This window comes from Crinia signifera, chromosome 9 (assembly GCF_055691185.1).
Source record: "Crinia signifera chromosome 9, ASM5569118v1, whole genome shotgun sequence".
Taxonomy (NCBI): domain Eukaryota; kingdom Metazoa; phylum Chordata; class Amphibia; order Anura; family Myobatrachidae; genus Crinia; species Crinia signifera.
The window spans coordinates 40,734,955-40,751,355 of NC_139225.1; the positions used below are offsets into that span (position 1 = coordinate 40,734,955).

Consider the following 16,401-nt stretch of genomic DNA (forward strand, 5'->3'; position numbering starts at 1 on the left):
CAGTTAAAGTATTATAGATAGACCAAATGTATATAAATAATAATAATATATATATATATATATATATATATATATATATATATACGCATACAGGGGCAGCAACAGCAGTGTAGACCCCTGGGCATAGCAATGTATTGGGGCCCCTACCGATCCTCCAGCGGTAGGGGTGGGGGAAGCTTTGATGTCCCCCGGGTGGTAGGGGGTATTATATCAACCTCTCAGCATGTAGGGCCTGGATCAGTAATTTCCACTAATTACCCCCTTACTGCACAGATGGTGGGAGAAGGGGGCATTGGGCTGAATGAAGGGGCCCTGATACATAACTTCCAGGGTGGTAGAGGATGTTTAATATGTGGAGTGAGCTTATTATTCATAATTTTCTGGTGGGAGGACAGCTTGCTTGACTGCAGATATCTCCAGTTCCCGGAAAAATATTTCTTAGATTTTAATTGGAATTAAAAACTAGTTAATCCCACCTACCAAATGGTACTGGGGACTAGGAGATCAGAGTTCAGGAGGCAGAGCAATCCGCCAATGAGAATATAAAACTACATACCAGGTGTGTGGAGCTGGAGCAGTAACCAGCCGCTGGAAGGCTGATATCTCTGGTTTTGTGAAGAGTAGAGACAAGCTACTAGTGTCAAAGGGGGAGAGTCCCAGCTTTTGGAATATACCCTCAGAAAAACTCTAAGTCAGACAGAACCTGAAATATCTGACTGGGAAGAGCAATTAACAGGCTTGGATGGGGACCACTGCTTTGAAGTCAGATATCTCCGGTTCCCAAGGGCCGATTTTTAAAATTCTTGTACCCATGGAAAAGAGGGGACCCTCAGCTTTCAGCCTAGGGTCATTAGACTCCTGGGGGGGGGCTGTTTCTGGGTACTCAACCCCCCCCCCCCCCCCCTGCGTGCGCTACTGACACATGGTTTTGTCCATTAAAGAAGGAGTTTGCTTTTGCGAGTGAACAAGAATCAGCCCTTGGTTTGGAGAGTAAACTATATATTCTACTGAAGGTCAGTCCCGGACCCCAAAATTACTAGAACCAGCCCTGTCTACATTAAGTATCCATATAGAAAATACCTAAATTTGCTTTTACCTGGCATAAATGACCTTCTTTTTCGAGATGCAGGTACTAAGGGTGTATTTACTTTTTCACACATGGCTTCTTTTTTTCCTGTTTTATGTTAAATAGTGACAAGGTGAGATCTGTTAAGGTGCCCATACACAGTACAATTATTGTATGCAATTTGGACTAAATGACATCGCATACGTTTTGCAATGCAATGAGATGCAATCTAGTCCAATTTGCATACAATAATTGTACCGTGTATTGGCACCTTTATAAGGTCTTGATTTGTTTCATATTTTCCTTTTCCCCCTGAAATGCATTTATTTATTAACAGTTATTTATATTGCGCACACATATTCCGCAGTGCTTTACAGAGAATATTTGAACATTCCCATCAGTCCCTGCCCCAGTGGTAGCTGTTCCCTACCACATGTACATGCACACACATTCAGTCTAGGGTTAATTTTGTTGGAAGACAATTAACTTACCAGTATATTTTTGGATTGTGAGGGGAAATTGGAGTACCCGGATGAAACCCACGTAAGCACAGGGAGAATATACAAACTCCGCACAGTTAGGGCCATGGTGGGAATTGAACCCATGATTTCAGTGCTGTGAGGTAGTAATGCTAACTATTACACCATCCATCCGTGCCCTGAAATACTTTAGTCTCTGCTATGGCGCCATACAAATGCAGCCATCTTGACCCATATAGATGCATCTGAAAATCTAGGCACACTCAGGTAAAAGGAGGAACACCACGCAGGAAATAAGCATCTGCAGTGTGCCCTTACACTTTTGGAGTGTGTGTGTGTGACCTTGGGCTCCGACAGACGGGTTTCCGACGGCCACCGGCTATTCTCCCTCGTGGGGTCCACGACCCCATAGAGGAAGAACAGAATAGGTGGTGAGCACAGCGAGCCACCGTGCTCGCAGCATGGCGAGACGCAGCGAGCCCGAAAGGGGCTTTGTTGCGCTCGCTATGCTGTCTGTGTCCGGCCAGTGATCCCGACGTCGGGCGAATGACTGTCGGGATCCCGACTGTCGGAACCCTATACCACACCCTGTGACCTTTACTGATCATCTGTCTCAATGGCCATTATTCTAGTTGAATCGGACGGATGCGTATTTTCGGACAGGAACCGAGTGTTCTTAGCCCCGCCTTCTGTACGGATCACTCACACCGTCCGAATGCGGTAAGACGCCGACCGTACGCACCGCAAGTGGATTTTTCATGTGAGCACCTCCTCCATCTGTGAGAACTGCCCCCATCATTCGATGGTCGCCGAACATCGAATGCTGGACTGAGTGGTCAGGCAGCACCGAGTGCTCCAGACTACTCGGCATTTCTCGGTGCAAAAGCAGGGATATGGGCAGGTAGCTGACATCCGGCTATGTCAGCTGTCCGCCCCCTACACGTGCGTTACGGCCGGATTACCATACGTACGCCCAGCGATTTCATGGGAACGCCCATGAAACGCGGGGCGTATGCATATGGTAATGAGCAAAATCAGCCCTTCTCGACCCTCTTTCTCCACCCCTGTTCGGACGGTTCCGTACGAGCATTTTCTGCACGGATCTCACGCAGTGTTCGGACGTGTGAGGCGTTACGCCTCTGCACATGCGCACATGCAGATACGCCTCTGCACATGCGCAAACACCAACCATCGGCTGTCCGTCCGCATTCGGAGCCATCTGACTCAATCAGAATAAGGGCCAATGTGCTGTAAGCTTTGTCCTATTATCAGTTAATTGAAATTTTGTCGCCCCCTTGTGCAGCACAGCAGAATAGTCTGAAATAGCACATTAAATACAGTCCACTATACTTATAAAATCTGTATTAGGCTAAAAAGTACATGATGCATAAACTGAGGTTTCCAGATAATTTTATGATTGGGCTGCACCAGGGGTAGATAAAGTTCATAAAGAAGATCCCTAGTGGTCTGACCAACCTCTCTGCAGGGTTGCCTACCCTGTTAGGGACAAAAAGAGAAAAAGGACTGCTTTCGGGGGAACGCACTAAAAGAATCGAGTCATAAAATATAGCTTTTAATTAGTTATGATTAATAATCCCATAATAGACTTATTTGGGAATACAGCGAAAAATTAGAGGTTAAAATATATTAGGACATACAAACATGTACACACTATGGCCCTTATTCTGATCGGTGCGGATATTCCCGCATGCGGACGGACCGCCGATGTTGATCGTCTGCGCATGTGCAGAGGTCACTCTGCGCATGTGCAGGCGATTTCCCCGCACGGATTCTTTATACGCCGCACAGGGGGCGTAGAGGGGCATGAGGGGCTACTTATCCTCATTACCCTATGCATACGCCCCCCGTTTCATGGGCGTTCCCATGCAAACGCGGGGCGTATGCATGGTAATGAGGCCGTGACGCGTGGGTACGGGGCGGGCATCTGACATCGCCGGATGTCAGCTGCCCGCCCCCATACATGTTTTCACACGGACAAGTGTCCGTGTGGTCTTGTGTTGCGGGACCTGGTGGAGCGTGCGGCCCTGCATTCGATGTTCGGCGACCATCGAATGCAGGGGCAGCTCCCAAGACGGAGGAGGCGTATCCCCGTCCAATTTCATGCGGATCGCCACATATCCGCGTACGGACGGAGGTGGCGATCCGTATGGAAGGCGGGGATTCGCCAAGACGGACATCACCGCATATTTATGATCGGGCCGCACCGATCAGAATAAGGGCCTATGTGCTCAAAAAGTAGGAAATGTAGTGTTTTTTTAAAAAATACACTTGAATCCTGCCTGAAAAGTGCCTGTCAAGTTAGTAGCCAGTGATGTAGTGTTATGCACAAAGAGATACCCTTATATGTGGGTTTTTCTGCTATTAGTATGTAAGGTTTTCCTTTTACTACCACTTACGCTTAATTGATCAAACTATACCACAATGTCTCAATTCAGTCTCACCAGAGACTTGGCAGAAAGAAGAGATAAATTGAAAAATGAAGACATAACGGACACCTCTTTGGGAGGATGGTCCGATGATCTGTTTACTCTAAAAACAGCCCTTATGAGGCAGAGTAAGACCTCTTGGAATAGAAGCACTTTCGATAGCTATTTAAAAAACAATCTCATCCCTAGGGGCCTTAGACCCAAAGTGTTCCCCGCCTTTGAATTGGCGAACGGGGAATTGAAAAAAGAATGGGAGACAGTGCTGTCCAATTGCTCAAGAGACCTGATACGAATTCTAATGAAACATGATGATATTGTATTATCTCAAATGACTCAGGAAATCACCCAACTGGGAGAAAGGCTCAAAAATTTTGAAAGTAATGAAGCATTTTTGAAGAGATATGAGAAATACCGTAAGGAGATTGAGACCTTTGAACAGGAAATAATTGAAAGGAAACGGAGAAAGTTTCAAAGGGACAAGACAGATTACTCCCTAAATCAAGTTTTTAGGTGGAACACCAAACCTCGCCAGCCCAGAAACAATACTAACACACCGAACCTCAGCAGCTCTGAAATAGAAACGTCAGATGGGGACATGTCAGATAATCAATCCTCCCAGTGGGATCACAGGAGGATTTTTTTAGGACAAAATCAGGCCAGACAAGAACAGGGAGAAAGATCAGGAGGGGGAAGAGGAAGTCGAAGACGAAAAAGAGACACTTTGGACTGGAAAGGGGATCCAAGGGAGAGGAGGAGGTATCAAAATTAAACATAACAACAGAAGCAATAGGAGGAGATGAGGTGGATTCCTTGCATATCATCAACCTGACGGACAGAATACTTACTGAAGATCAGGAAAAAATTCTAAGCAAGGGCCTCTCGTTCTCCCCAGCATCTGACTTTGACCGGTTCGAATGTGAGAAGGACCTCCAACTCTTTATGAGAAAAATTCTGTTAAAGAATTTTTTTGGCAGAAAGTCTTCATTTGGTAACAATGATGAAATGGGACAGGCTTCCCTTAATGAACAAGATCAATTAGCCATACAAATGTTGGAGGACCTTGAAAATGAAATCGAACCGGAGACACCCCTTAACCCAATCCCTAATAACAAAAAGATAAAAAAGAAATCTACTTTCTTTCCAGACAGTCAAATCTGTCCAGCTGCACAGATCTACCAAGAATTGGTATCCCAGGATCTAGATGACCTCATGAAGAGGAAAAGAGGTTTAAGAGATAACATTAGCAAACAAGAAAGATCTGCTTTGTCCGAGATAGCCAAATGGAATGATGTGATTGTAAAAGCATCAGATAAAGGTGGCAATATAGTCCTATGGCCAAGATCTATGTATCTGGAAGAATTGGACAAACATATAAATGATACCACCTGCTATAAAAGGTTAATATTCAATCCGAGTAATATCTTTACCTCACAATACAACAAGATCGTGCAAACAGCCTATACCAACAACATTATCTCGAAAAACGACTTCGAATTCCTCAAAATGGAAAAACCTAAGACCCCCACCCTGTATCTGCTCCCTAAGATACATAAAAATGAAAAGAAACCTCCAGGAAGACCAATTCTGTCAGGAATGGGGAGCCTGACAGAAAAGGCAAGCGTTTACGTAGATCAACATCTGAGAGAACACGTAACTGCATTACCGTCCTATGTCAAAGACACTACGGACGTGTTAAATAGACTGCAGAACATCTCGGTCAATCCTGGAGTATGGCTGGTGTCCTGTGATGTAGAGAGCCTGTACACCAGCATCAATCATGAGCTGGGTGTACAGGCAGCTCGATACTTTGTAAACATGGGAACCCGCTCTGATTTTAACGAATTCGTTCTTGAGCTGCTAGAATTCATACTCACTCGCAACTTCTTTGTATGCCAGGAGTCCCACTACCTCCAGGTTAGAGGGACAGCGATGGGGACGTCGTGTGCGCCCACATACGCTAACCTCTACCTGGGGTGGTGGGAGAAGGAAGTGGTGTTCCATGAGGCTATGGAGGAATATACCGAAAACATTCTTATGTACTTCAGGTACATCGATGATGTCCTCTTCCTGTGGGAGGGTGATTTGGGGCATCTGAAAAAATTCCTAGCCATCCTCAATAATAACCAATTGAACCTAAAACTTACCTCTGAAATGAGTCAGAGAGAGATCAGCTTCTTAGATTTGAAAGTCCGGATCAACGAAGAAGGTACCATCTCAACTGATCTCTATCGCAAAAAAACTGCGACAAATAGCATCCTTCATTCAGAGAGCTCTCATCTGCCCGCCACCATCAGAGCCATCCCCAAAGGAGAATTGATGAGAATAAAACGCAATGTCTCGGACCCAGAAACCTTTCAAATACGTGAAAGAGAGTTGCAGGATCGTTTCAAAAGGAGAGGGTACAGTAACAGACTGGTGAAGAAGGCAACAAGACAAGTTGAAGCCCTTCCCCGTGAAACCCTCCTGAAACCGAGGAAAAAGGACAACACTGACTCTATCCGTTTTGTCGGTACCTTCAACGTGTACTGGAAAGAAATTAATAATATTCTCCAGAAACACTGGGACATCTTGAAGGTAGATAAAGACCTCAATGCTATCCTACCACCCAGAATACAAACATGCTGGAGGAGGTCACGCAATATAAAAGATCATCTGGTTCAGAGCCATCTACCTAAGATATGCGAACCCAGATTTAACAAAAAAGGCTCCAAGAGTTGTGGTCATTGCAAAGCCTGCAAATACATGATTCCCAAAGAAGACTTCACTGACAAAAATCTGAAAACGTGGAAAATTCAAAGTCTAATAACTTGTACCACTGTTGGCACCGTATACCATCTGGAGTGCCCATGTGGAAAGATATATGTGGGAAAAACATCTAGGCCGTTAAAAACTCGTATCTTGGAGCACGTAGGGAGCATAAGGAATGCTCGTACAGATTCTCAAAAATTCAAAAACCTCACCTCAGTTGCCAGGCATTTCTTACGAGAACATAATGGAGATCCCAAGGGTCTCAAGGCCTTTGGAATGAGACACATCCAGCTAGGCATACGGGGCGGAGATTTAGACAAACAGCTCCTACGCTTCGAGACCAAAATGATCTTTCTTCTGGACAGCCTTTTTCCGAAGGGACTAAATGAGGCAAACAGTTATGCACCCTTTCTCTGATGCGACAATTTGAGACATAACAGAATATACTGGCACCAATATGTTTAAATTTTCTCTCCCTGCCCTACATCTGTCATATGGATCCTGTATGATCAAAAAAATCGTTTCCATATTTTCTCTACTATACCCGTCAACTAGCTAACAAATCATGCAAACAATCGCCCATAAGAAAGAAAACATACTTACCATCAAGCAATGGGCTCCGACTCCTGAAAAACCCTGTAAATATATAAAAAAAGAAGATGATGAAAGATAACAACATGACGACGAAAATCAAATAAAAAACCTAAATATTCTATTCTTCTTTCTACTTCCTTTTTCTCTCATTTTTCTGGATGCCCATGTATGCCCAATTTCTTCCCTCCCCCCTGCTCCTCTGTGGGATCCCTGTTTTGCCTATTCACACTTTCTGAATAAGAGAACTCTGTCTATTCATGGCCCTTAATATAAGGAATCTATGCCACCCATAGGATACCAACATTACTCTATAATAGGCCCAATAAGGAGCATTTATGATCACAAAGGTCAATTCTGACACCATGACTGAACCAATAACTTAATGGGACCAATAATATGCCTTACCCACGTATCTTCACATTTTACCACCAGTAGAGAATTCACACCCAACACTAAATTGGTATTCAATATGATACCACTACCCTGGCATTTATATCCAAACATACTTTCTTTTGTCTTTTCCTCCAATTTCCCCCTCCGGCACACACCACAAATGCAATTTTTCTTACAAATATAGTTTTCATCACTTTGCAGTGTTTTTTCATCACCAATATTTCCCTCCCCCCCCCTCTCCTTTCTATTTAAATATATTATAATTCACTGTTATTCTTGACTGTATATATATACACATACAGTGTATACACATTAGACACTGTGCACAGAGTAGCACTCATCTATCATTAATTATCATTATCACATTACACTTCATTTCATTTTATTTCTTTATTATTATTCACCATGATTACATTAGTCAGACAATTAAATATAATTCAATTGAAGAGCAATGAATAGACGATATGACATAGTCTGAAAACGGCCATATGCCACGAAAAGAAATCACGTGAAACCCACCAAGAGACCAAGGGAACAGCCCAAACCTAAGGTACCAACATGTAACATGATAAATAAATATTCAAGATATGATATTCATATTTATATCATACATTATATATCATGCTGATTCCGGGGCTGGGGCTATGAAGAAATTCACAAATCCACTTCCGGGTACGGAACCAGGACCACTATGATTGGCCGAAAGGCGGTCACATGGGAGACCATGTGATCGTATGTACATGACGCAATATCAGGGAGACGAAGGAGGATCACGGAGCCTCACTGAACGCCCGGATCACGTGATGCGGGACGCGGGTCACCTGGTACAGGACGCCGACCAGGTGACGCGGGTACCCGATCACGTGGCCTGACGGCTTGACATTACCTACATCAGGTCCCCCTACGAACACACGCCCGGCACACCCCGTGACGCAATCCAAGGAAGACTCTGCAGCAACGCTGTAACCAAGGACGCGGCACCTGAGGAAGTAAGGGTAAGTAGGAGATAGGAACTGCTCGCGAGGCAGGAGGGCTCCCAGTCGGACGGCGGGATACCACGCGGATACCGACACCATCGGCTGAAGCGAGGTAATCCTGCCACCCGCTCAAGTGCACACGTCGGCTACACCGGGACCGCTACACGCTGTGGGCTCCACACGCGTGCGGCGGTAACACGTAGCACAGACACATCGCACACTGGCACACCCTAGGCTGCACCACAGTACACTACCTCCGAAAACCTATACCGTACAACTTCGTGGCAAGTGTTTAAAGGGGTACCCGAAGCCATTATTGTGCCTGAGCAGCGGGACGCCGCACTCAGACAGAGACTTTTTGCCTGCAACTTGTGCAGCCCAACAACTTTAATTTGTGACTGTTCCAATTGCATAAAGACTGAACAAACTGTCTGCATACCCACACTCACCTTGGCATAACGGGCAGCAAGCCCAGTGCGCAAGTTTTTTTTTTTTTTTGTGGGACATCTGCTTAGTTCTGCCCAGGATTAGCATTTGTTCATTAGACCAGTGCTGCAGACGTTAGTTCTAATCACCACCATTTCACCGCAAATTGAATGATTTTAACTGTTTATTTTTCATCATTATTATTATATATTTTTTGTTTGATACTAAAAATCACCAAGTAAATATTTCCTTCCTTTTCAATATACACCACTGTGTCAGTTATCATTTATCTAGGGCAAAGCGCAGCACTAATTTCCACGATTTTTTATGATTACTACTTTTAGTATAGTTTGAGTCAGACTATACACAAGTGTTTTGCAGCTAGTCCGACCAGGGAACACTCAGTGCGCAGGTACACCCCCAAAATTCCAGTAACTGTGCACAGAGTAGCACTCATCTATCATTAATTATCATTATCACATTACACTTCATTTCATTTTATTTCTTTATTATTATTCACCATGATTACATTAGTCAGACAATTAAATAGAATTCAATTGAAGAGCAATGAATAGACGATATGACATAGTCTGAAAACGGCCATATGCCACGAAAAGAAATCACGTGAAACCCACCAAGAGACCAAGGGAACAGCCCAAACCTAAGGTACCAACATGTAACATGATAAATAAATATTCAAGATATGATATTCATATTTATATCATACATTATATATCATGCTGATTCCGGGGCTGGGGCTATGAAGAAATTCACAAATCCACTTCCGGGTACGGAACCAGGACCACTATGATTGGCCGAAAGGCGGTCACATGGGAGACCATGTGATCGTATGTACATGACGCAATATCAGGGAGACGAAGGAGGATCACGGAGCCTCACTGAACGCCCGGATCACGTGATGCGGGACGCGGGTCACCTGGTACAGGACGCCGACCAGGTGACGCGGGTACCCGATCACGTGGCCTGACGGGGGAGCAATGACAGCACCTACGTAATTACAAACAGATGTAGAGACAGAGCTGCGATTGGATCACATACGCATGTGACACCAACGCGGGCTCTGCATTGGTGGGAGGATATAAATAAATATTGATCAGCTGGGACTATCGGGTTGGCCTTGAAAAAGCTGAAAAACCAGCGAAACGCTTGCGTTGGCTAGTACCTACTGTCTGATATGCCTGTTAGCCTAAAGTGTTGATAATTGTGATGTTAGCTTAATAGGGCGCTACAAGACCACCTAGGTGTTGAAGGTAACACCCAAGGTGAAGCAGGTAGAAACAACCTCACATAGGTTGTTTGTGGCTATAGAATTGATTAATAGGGGATAATTCAAATCCCATTCTTTAGCATGAAATGGCTACCTGAGCGCTCCAAACACAATCTGAGAAACCCCAAGACATTGTGAAATCCTATACCATCCAACCACTTACATTTTGGTTATTTGCTCCAAAAGTATGTCAATATGAGAAACAATAAAACTTCTTTTTCCTTTTTATGTTTTCCTTGTGAGCCCCAATTAAATCAGCAGACCACTGTAAAAATCAAGTCTGAGACAAAGCCCAACTAATTTTGGTTAACCACCAGTAGGTGGCACCAAAAGATAAGCAATAAGACAATCACAGCAAACTATTATATTGAAAACTGTTATGGTTAACCACCAGTAGGTGGCACCAAGGGACTGTCCACCAATAAAGGTGTCAGACAGGAACAGTTTAATCATTATTTCTGTGACCCTACTTCAGGGAATATGATGAAGTACTAATGGGGTACTCACATAAGTGGTAGTAAAAGGAAAACCTTACATACTAATAGCAGCAAAACCCACATATAAGGGTATCTCTTTGTGCATAACACTACATCACTGGCTACTAACTTGACAGGCATTTTTCAGGCAGGATTCAAGTGTATTTTTTAAAAAACACTACATTTCCTACTTTTTGAGCACATAGTGTGTACATGTTTGTATGTCCTAATATATTTTAACCTCTAATTTTTCGCTGTATTCCCAAATAAGTCTATTATGGGATTATTAATCATAACTAATTAAAAGCTATATTTTATGACTCGATTCTTTTAGTGCGTTCCCCCGAAAGCAGTCCTTTTTCTCTTTTTGTCCCTAACATTGTAAACCTGACTGCTGGGAACAGCACCCCCTCCTACCTATATACGAAAATTGGGGTTCTTTCTGAAAAAACGTGGAAAATATTTGGTGTGCAGGCGTGCAAACAAGCTTCCTAGTGGAGCCACAATACGCCAGGGTTGCCTACCCTCCTGGAAATGGGGGCAAGCCTCCCGAAATGTGGGCCGTCTCCCTCGGCGGGGGGTTGCTTGGGAAGCGAATTGCATCATTGTAGCCCCCCCACTATGCAATGCCTGAAATACCAGCATTGCACAGCGGGGGCATGGCCACAAGGAAGCAGTATACAGTATACAAGGCTATGGGTGTGGAGGGAAGGAGGATGAGGGAGGGGGAATAAATAGAAAGACATCAACAAAACATCAGACATTGTGAAGGGGGGAAGGGGCCACAGTCAGGGTGGCCTATCCTCGCGGAATGGACGGGAGGCTCCTAAAAATTGGGTCCCCTTCCCGGGCCCCCAGAAAGGTGGGCAACCCTCCGGATACCACCGAACCCAAGTAGGCAAGTATGGCCACGGACCCACTAATATACAGTATGCCCCAGTAGTAGTGCTATTTAAATACAGAATGCCCCCAGTTGCAGCAGCACTTATATACAGTATGCCTCCAGTAGTAATGGCACTCACACATGGTGACCACAGTAGCAGTGCTGCTCACACACACATAGGGCCTGTTTCTCAGACCTGATCACGTGGTTGCTAATTTTTGGTGCCCAACGATCAGGTATACACTGCGCCTCCAGAGTGAAATCTCGCTCTGTGCAAGATCGCAAAATGCTTAGCACCGCTTGTGAAAATATTGTAGGCCAGTGAATAGCTGCATATCCATTTGCAAGCCGCTCACGAATTAATTACATATTGCTTCTGATCCTAGATTGATCCCCCCCATGTGCAGGGCTTCTGTGAGGACGCCTTTGCCGTCCAGGACAGGCAACGTTTGGGCAGGGTGGTGGTGGTGCTGGGAAATGGGTGTTCCCATGCAAATGGTGGGCGTTCCCATGAAAATGCGGGCAGGACGCATTGTGCTGGGGTAGGGCAGCTGACGTCACTGGTGTCTTCGTCCTGGAGCACGCAAATATAAGTCAGTCTCCACTGACTTATATATGCGAGCCCAGAAGAAATCATTCGATGGTCCCCTACCATCGCATTATTTCTCCTGCTGCAGGCACAAGCAAGGAGATGTGTTTTCATGCTGATGGGGACACACACACACGACACTCTGGGACTTTGTAAGCTGCGATCTTCACAGCTTACCGAGTCAACCAGAGTCAGGCCCATTTTACGAAGTTTGCAGTGTGTGTGCTTACGCCCTCTGTGTGGCCACAGCCAGCGGCAGCCTCTGAACGCAGGCCAACTGCTGTGTGATTGACAGCCGGCCAACGTTTGTGGATGACACCCCAGTGTTTTCTATGAATGCCACGAAAAACCGTAGGCCATTGTGAGGGAGGGCTGCTGACACCAGCAGAGGCTCGGATCTCTGCAGGGCTATCACGGCGCAGAGTAATGGGCCCCATACATCAGCAATCACAATTAATGGTTTTCCAGATCCAGTGATTTTTTGGCCAGTGTCCTTTCTCTGATTATCAGTATTTCAACTGTCGAAATTGTGAAATTATTGGATCTCTGGAGTATAGCTCTTGACACGTCATTTGGAGGTCAGAGGAAAAAAACATACCTGATTGTAACCGGGCAGCTATACATTTTTTTTTAGTAAAAACCATGAAACATTAACATTTATTTTGTGTACTATTTTGTAGGCCTTTGAGAGCGATAAAATGGATGGACATAAAGGATTCTATGGGGAGTATGCTGATCTGCGGCACTAGTCAGCTGGGGTGGCATAATTTAAAAAAAGAAAAAAAATTCAAAAGACTGGGCGGCCCTCTAATGGTCTGAAAGAGAATTCACTCAGCCCCTCAGTGTTTTGAAATATTTTATCAAATTCTGCCACCCGCCGGTGACTACCTCCGCACGCCAGCCCATCGGGTGCTGGGAAAAAAGCACATGGGCACCATAAGATGCGATCCGATGACATCACATGGTGTCAGTGTCCACCCCCAATTCGGCAGCAAGTAAAGGTGGCCATACACTGCTGCAGTGTATGGCCAGCAGATACCCCGTGAGCCAAAGGGACGCATTCGATCCATCACCATTTGTTTTGATGGATTGCATGCAACCCTGCTCACCGCCAGGCCCACCACCAGGAGGTCTCAGGTCAGGTGGTCGGATGGCCAGCAGGTCCGATGCACACGGTACCGCTCATCGGACCTGATGGAACATAAAACTTATAGACTTTTACTCGGGGCAAGTCTGAATCGGTCCCATAGGCCTATTGGCATGGATTAACATTAATAAATAAAAAGACGTACTACAAAAAATAGCTGAATTATTTTATTATAAAAAACAGCACAGTGTTAAACCACTGATGAATAGCACTTTCACAAAGCTGGGTTTACAGGAGGGGGGGGGGGGGGGGGTGGTGGTGAGATCTAAGGAATAAAGTTCAAGAACTAATTAATGTTTTCCGCTCCATGTACAAACTTGAAATGTGCGCATCTTCTGGTTATTGAGTCCCAGATCTGCCTATTACAAGTCCCTACAAGTATCTCAGTTCAACCAACAAACCAATACTTCAATCCTTACATGATAAAGAAACAAGCGGTGGACCAATAATGGCATGTTTGACATGCATTTAGTCCTGTTTTCCAAAAACCTTAAAAACACAAAAACTTCCAGATTTATCTTCAGCAGTTGCTAGATAACTTACGTTCATCATCATTTCTATAAAAAGGGTGTTCCATTCCTGGATCACATTATTGTGATATAAATCTACTTGGTATTTGATTGTCATTTCCAATCACTGGTTGATACTGTTTGATTGTCCATTCTGACTTCCTGGGTCACCAGCCTCATTGGCCACTGTCGAGTCAACGATCTGGTTTTGTAGGAATTTGCGAACATCTTTGATCATGGGCCGCAGTACCTGAATAAGGGCACTCAGTGCTGCCTGAGTGCCCTCCATGGCTTGTGCCTGACGCTCCTGAGCGCTGGCCTGGAGCTCCTGTGACCGGCAGATCATCTGCAAGATGTCATTCTGCTGCTCAAGGTGCTGAGCAATCTCCTTTACATGCAGGTTAGTCACTTTCTGTTCCTGCAGGAGTCGAGCGGAGTTTAGAGCAATTCGGTTCTTCAGTTCCTGAGGTTTCCCTGTGACTTCAGCAGGAGAGTTCATTTCGACGGAGGCCTCAGACTTTACAATCGTGGGAGCCTCGGTTGTGCAATACTCCACTACGTTTTCATCCAAGGCGTGATAGGTTGTTTCTGCAGGGACTGAAAGAAAGAAAAAAGTTAGCTTATAAATTGACATCTCATCTTCAGTGTGAACAGATGGGATGTAGAAAAATACATTCCAGTCCCGTATGCTTGTATCTTCCTTAGCAGTCCTTCACTTGACAGCCGGAACATTGATTTCCGACGGTCGACTTACAGTCGGATCAAAGGAAAATGGCCCGGATTTCGACTGTCTGGACGTTCCAACAGTCGGAATCCCGGGTTTAATTCCCCCCTAAGAAAGATACCCTGAAGTATAACCTTATTAATAATTGTGCAATTTATATTCTAAGCATTTGAACAAGGTTTCCATCAGACAGAGCCATTCAAGTTAATTTTAAAGGAAAATAGAAAGGTAGACTATTGTGAAACTTTTCTGCCTATAACTTTGTCAAATGGGGTTCACCGGCCAAACTATATTTTCACTGTGGAGACTAAAATGTTTTAGATGCATGGTTTGCATATATAAAAGTTGCATAAAGAAATAAAGCTCTTGTTCTGGAATTAATTTGCCATTAATAAACATTTGACAATTTGGAATGATGTTTGGGTGACTGTGGCCGGTTTCTTGATCACACACAGACTGATGGGCCGAGGGCCAGAAGTGAAACTCATGCACTATATTGTTACTAGAAATTCAGTGTAAAATGTACTTACGCTATTTTAAACTAAACGGCTAAACATTTGAATCTGCCCTAAAATACTTTATTCTGCCATCTCGAAATGGTAAAACTATTCTTATTTGGCTTTATTATTTGTTATTTTTCAGTCCTTCATTTATTAATATAAATTTTGAATGTATTATTATTCAGTTGCATTTGTTCATTGCATTTAAAAGCCGTTGGCGCTCAAGCTTGGCATGTTAACGGACTAGGCCCACTCACTTTGTGACAGCATCACAGTGTCAGGGGAACCGATGGACACTTGGGTGGGTATCTCCGCTGGGCATTCTTGGACAGGCAGGCTGAGGATTGCACTTTCGCCCAATAAATTGCAAATGCGCTGTTGTAGCGGTGTGAGCATGATGGGTGATGTGCCCAAATCGCCCTCGCCTTCGACTGTAGCGCGTGCCTGTGACATCTTCCTGCGCACCTCGGTCTTTAGGTCAGACCACTTTTTCTTCACCTCTGCCAGCTCACGGTGGCACGTGCTAATGGCATTTACACGCTTCAGGATGTCATACCAGGCATTGCTTTTGATCAGCAGTGGCACCCCAGCATTGTAGTGGTTAATTAAGATGTGCTTCTGCTTCTCCATCTCGTCCATGATGATCTCCACCTCCTGCTCTGAGAAATTGGTCTTCCTCTTCTTGGCTGGCGTAGCCATTAGCCCCACCGACGATGTGGAATAGGCCGCAATACGTAAATTGCGTAAGTGGGGCGGCAAGAAACCTACGCAGCGTAACGGCTTCCAGAATCTGCCTCTTTATCGCGTCTGTACGTAAGCACTTTTGCGGAGAGGGAAGGTCTTGCCCATTCAGAGGATCTAACCGATCACTGGTGAATGCCGCTGTCAGTCACAGCAACGCCTCTTTCTTTCTAGGAGTTGACTGGCTATACCGCCGCTGGCTGTTAACGATAGGATATAGTTTACGTCTATCACTAAATCTGTGTTTCCATTGGTCAAAATGATTACTCATTATTTTACTATGTCTGTTCAAAATTCCCTCCTAATAGCCGCACTGCTATTGGTTGTATTACCTGCCTATAATATCCTTACAGCCAATGAGTCACGATTCTGTCTCTTCGTGACTAAGTGGGCGCTTCCGATTGGCTACTGGCC

General features: G+C 44.7%; 1 protein-coding gene across 1 annotated transcript; it reads right to left on the bottom strand.

Annotated features, from left to right (window-relative positions):
- Positions 1 to 13,765: 13,765 nt before the first annotated feature.
- On the bottom strand, positions 13,766 to 16,396 carry NAIF1 (nuclear apoptosis inducing factor 1). Its single transcript, XM_083158982.1, has 2 exons — positions 15,504 to 16,396; positions 13,766 to 14,619 (listed from the first exon to the last, which is right to left on the bottom strand). The coding sequence occupies exons 1-2, from the start codon at positions 15,943 to 15,945 to the stop codon at positions 14,147 to 14,149; spliced, it is 915 nt and encodes a 304-aa protein (XP_083015108.1). The 5' UTR covers positions 15,946 to 16,396; the 3' UTR covers positions 13,766 to 14,146.
- Positions 16,397 to 16,401: the final 5 nt, after the last annotated feature.

Coding starts and splice junctions, on each gene's coding strand:
- NAIF1 (XM_083158982.1), bottom strand. CDS start 15,945: ATGGCTACGCCAGCCAAGAAGAGGAAGACCAATTTCTCAGAGCAGGAG. Junction 14,620..15,503: donor CACTGTGATGCTGTCACAAA/GTGAGTGGGCCT, acceptor TCTTTCTTTCAG/TCCCTGCAGAAACAACCTAT.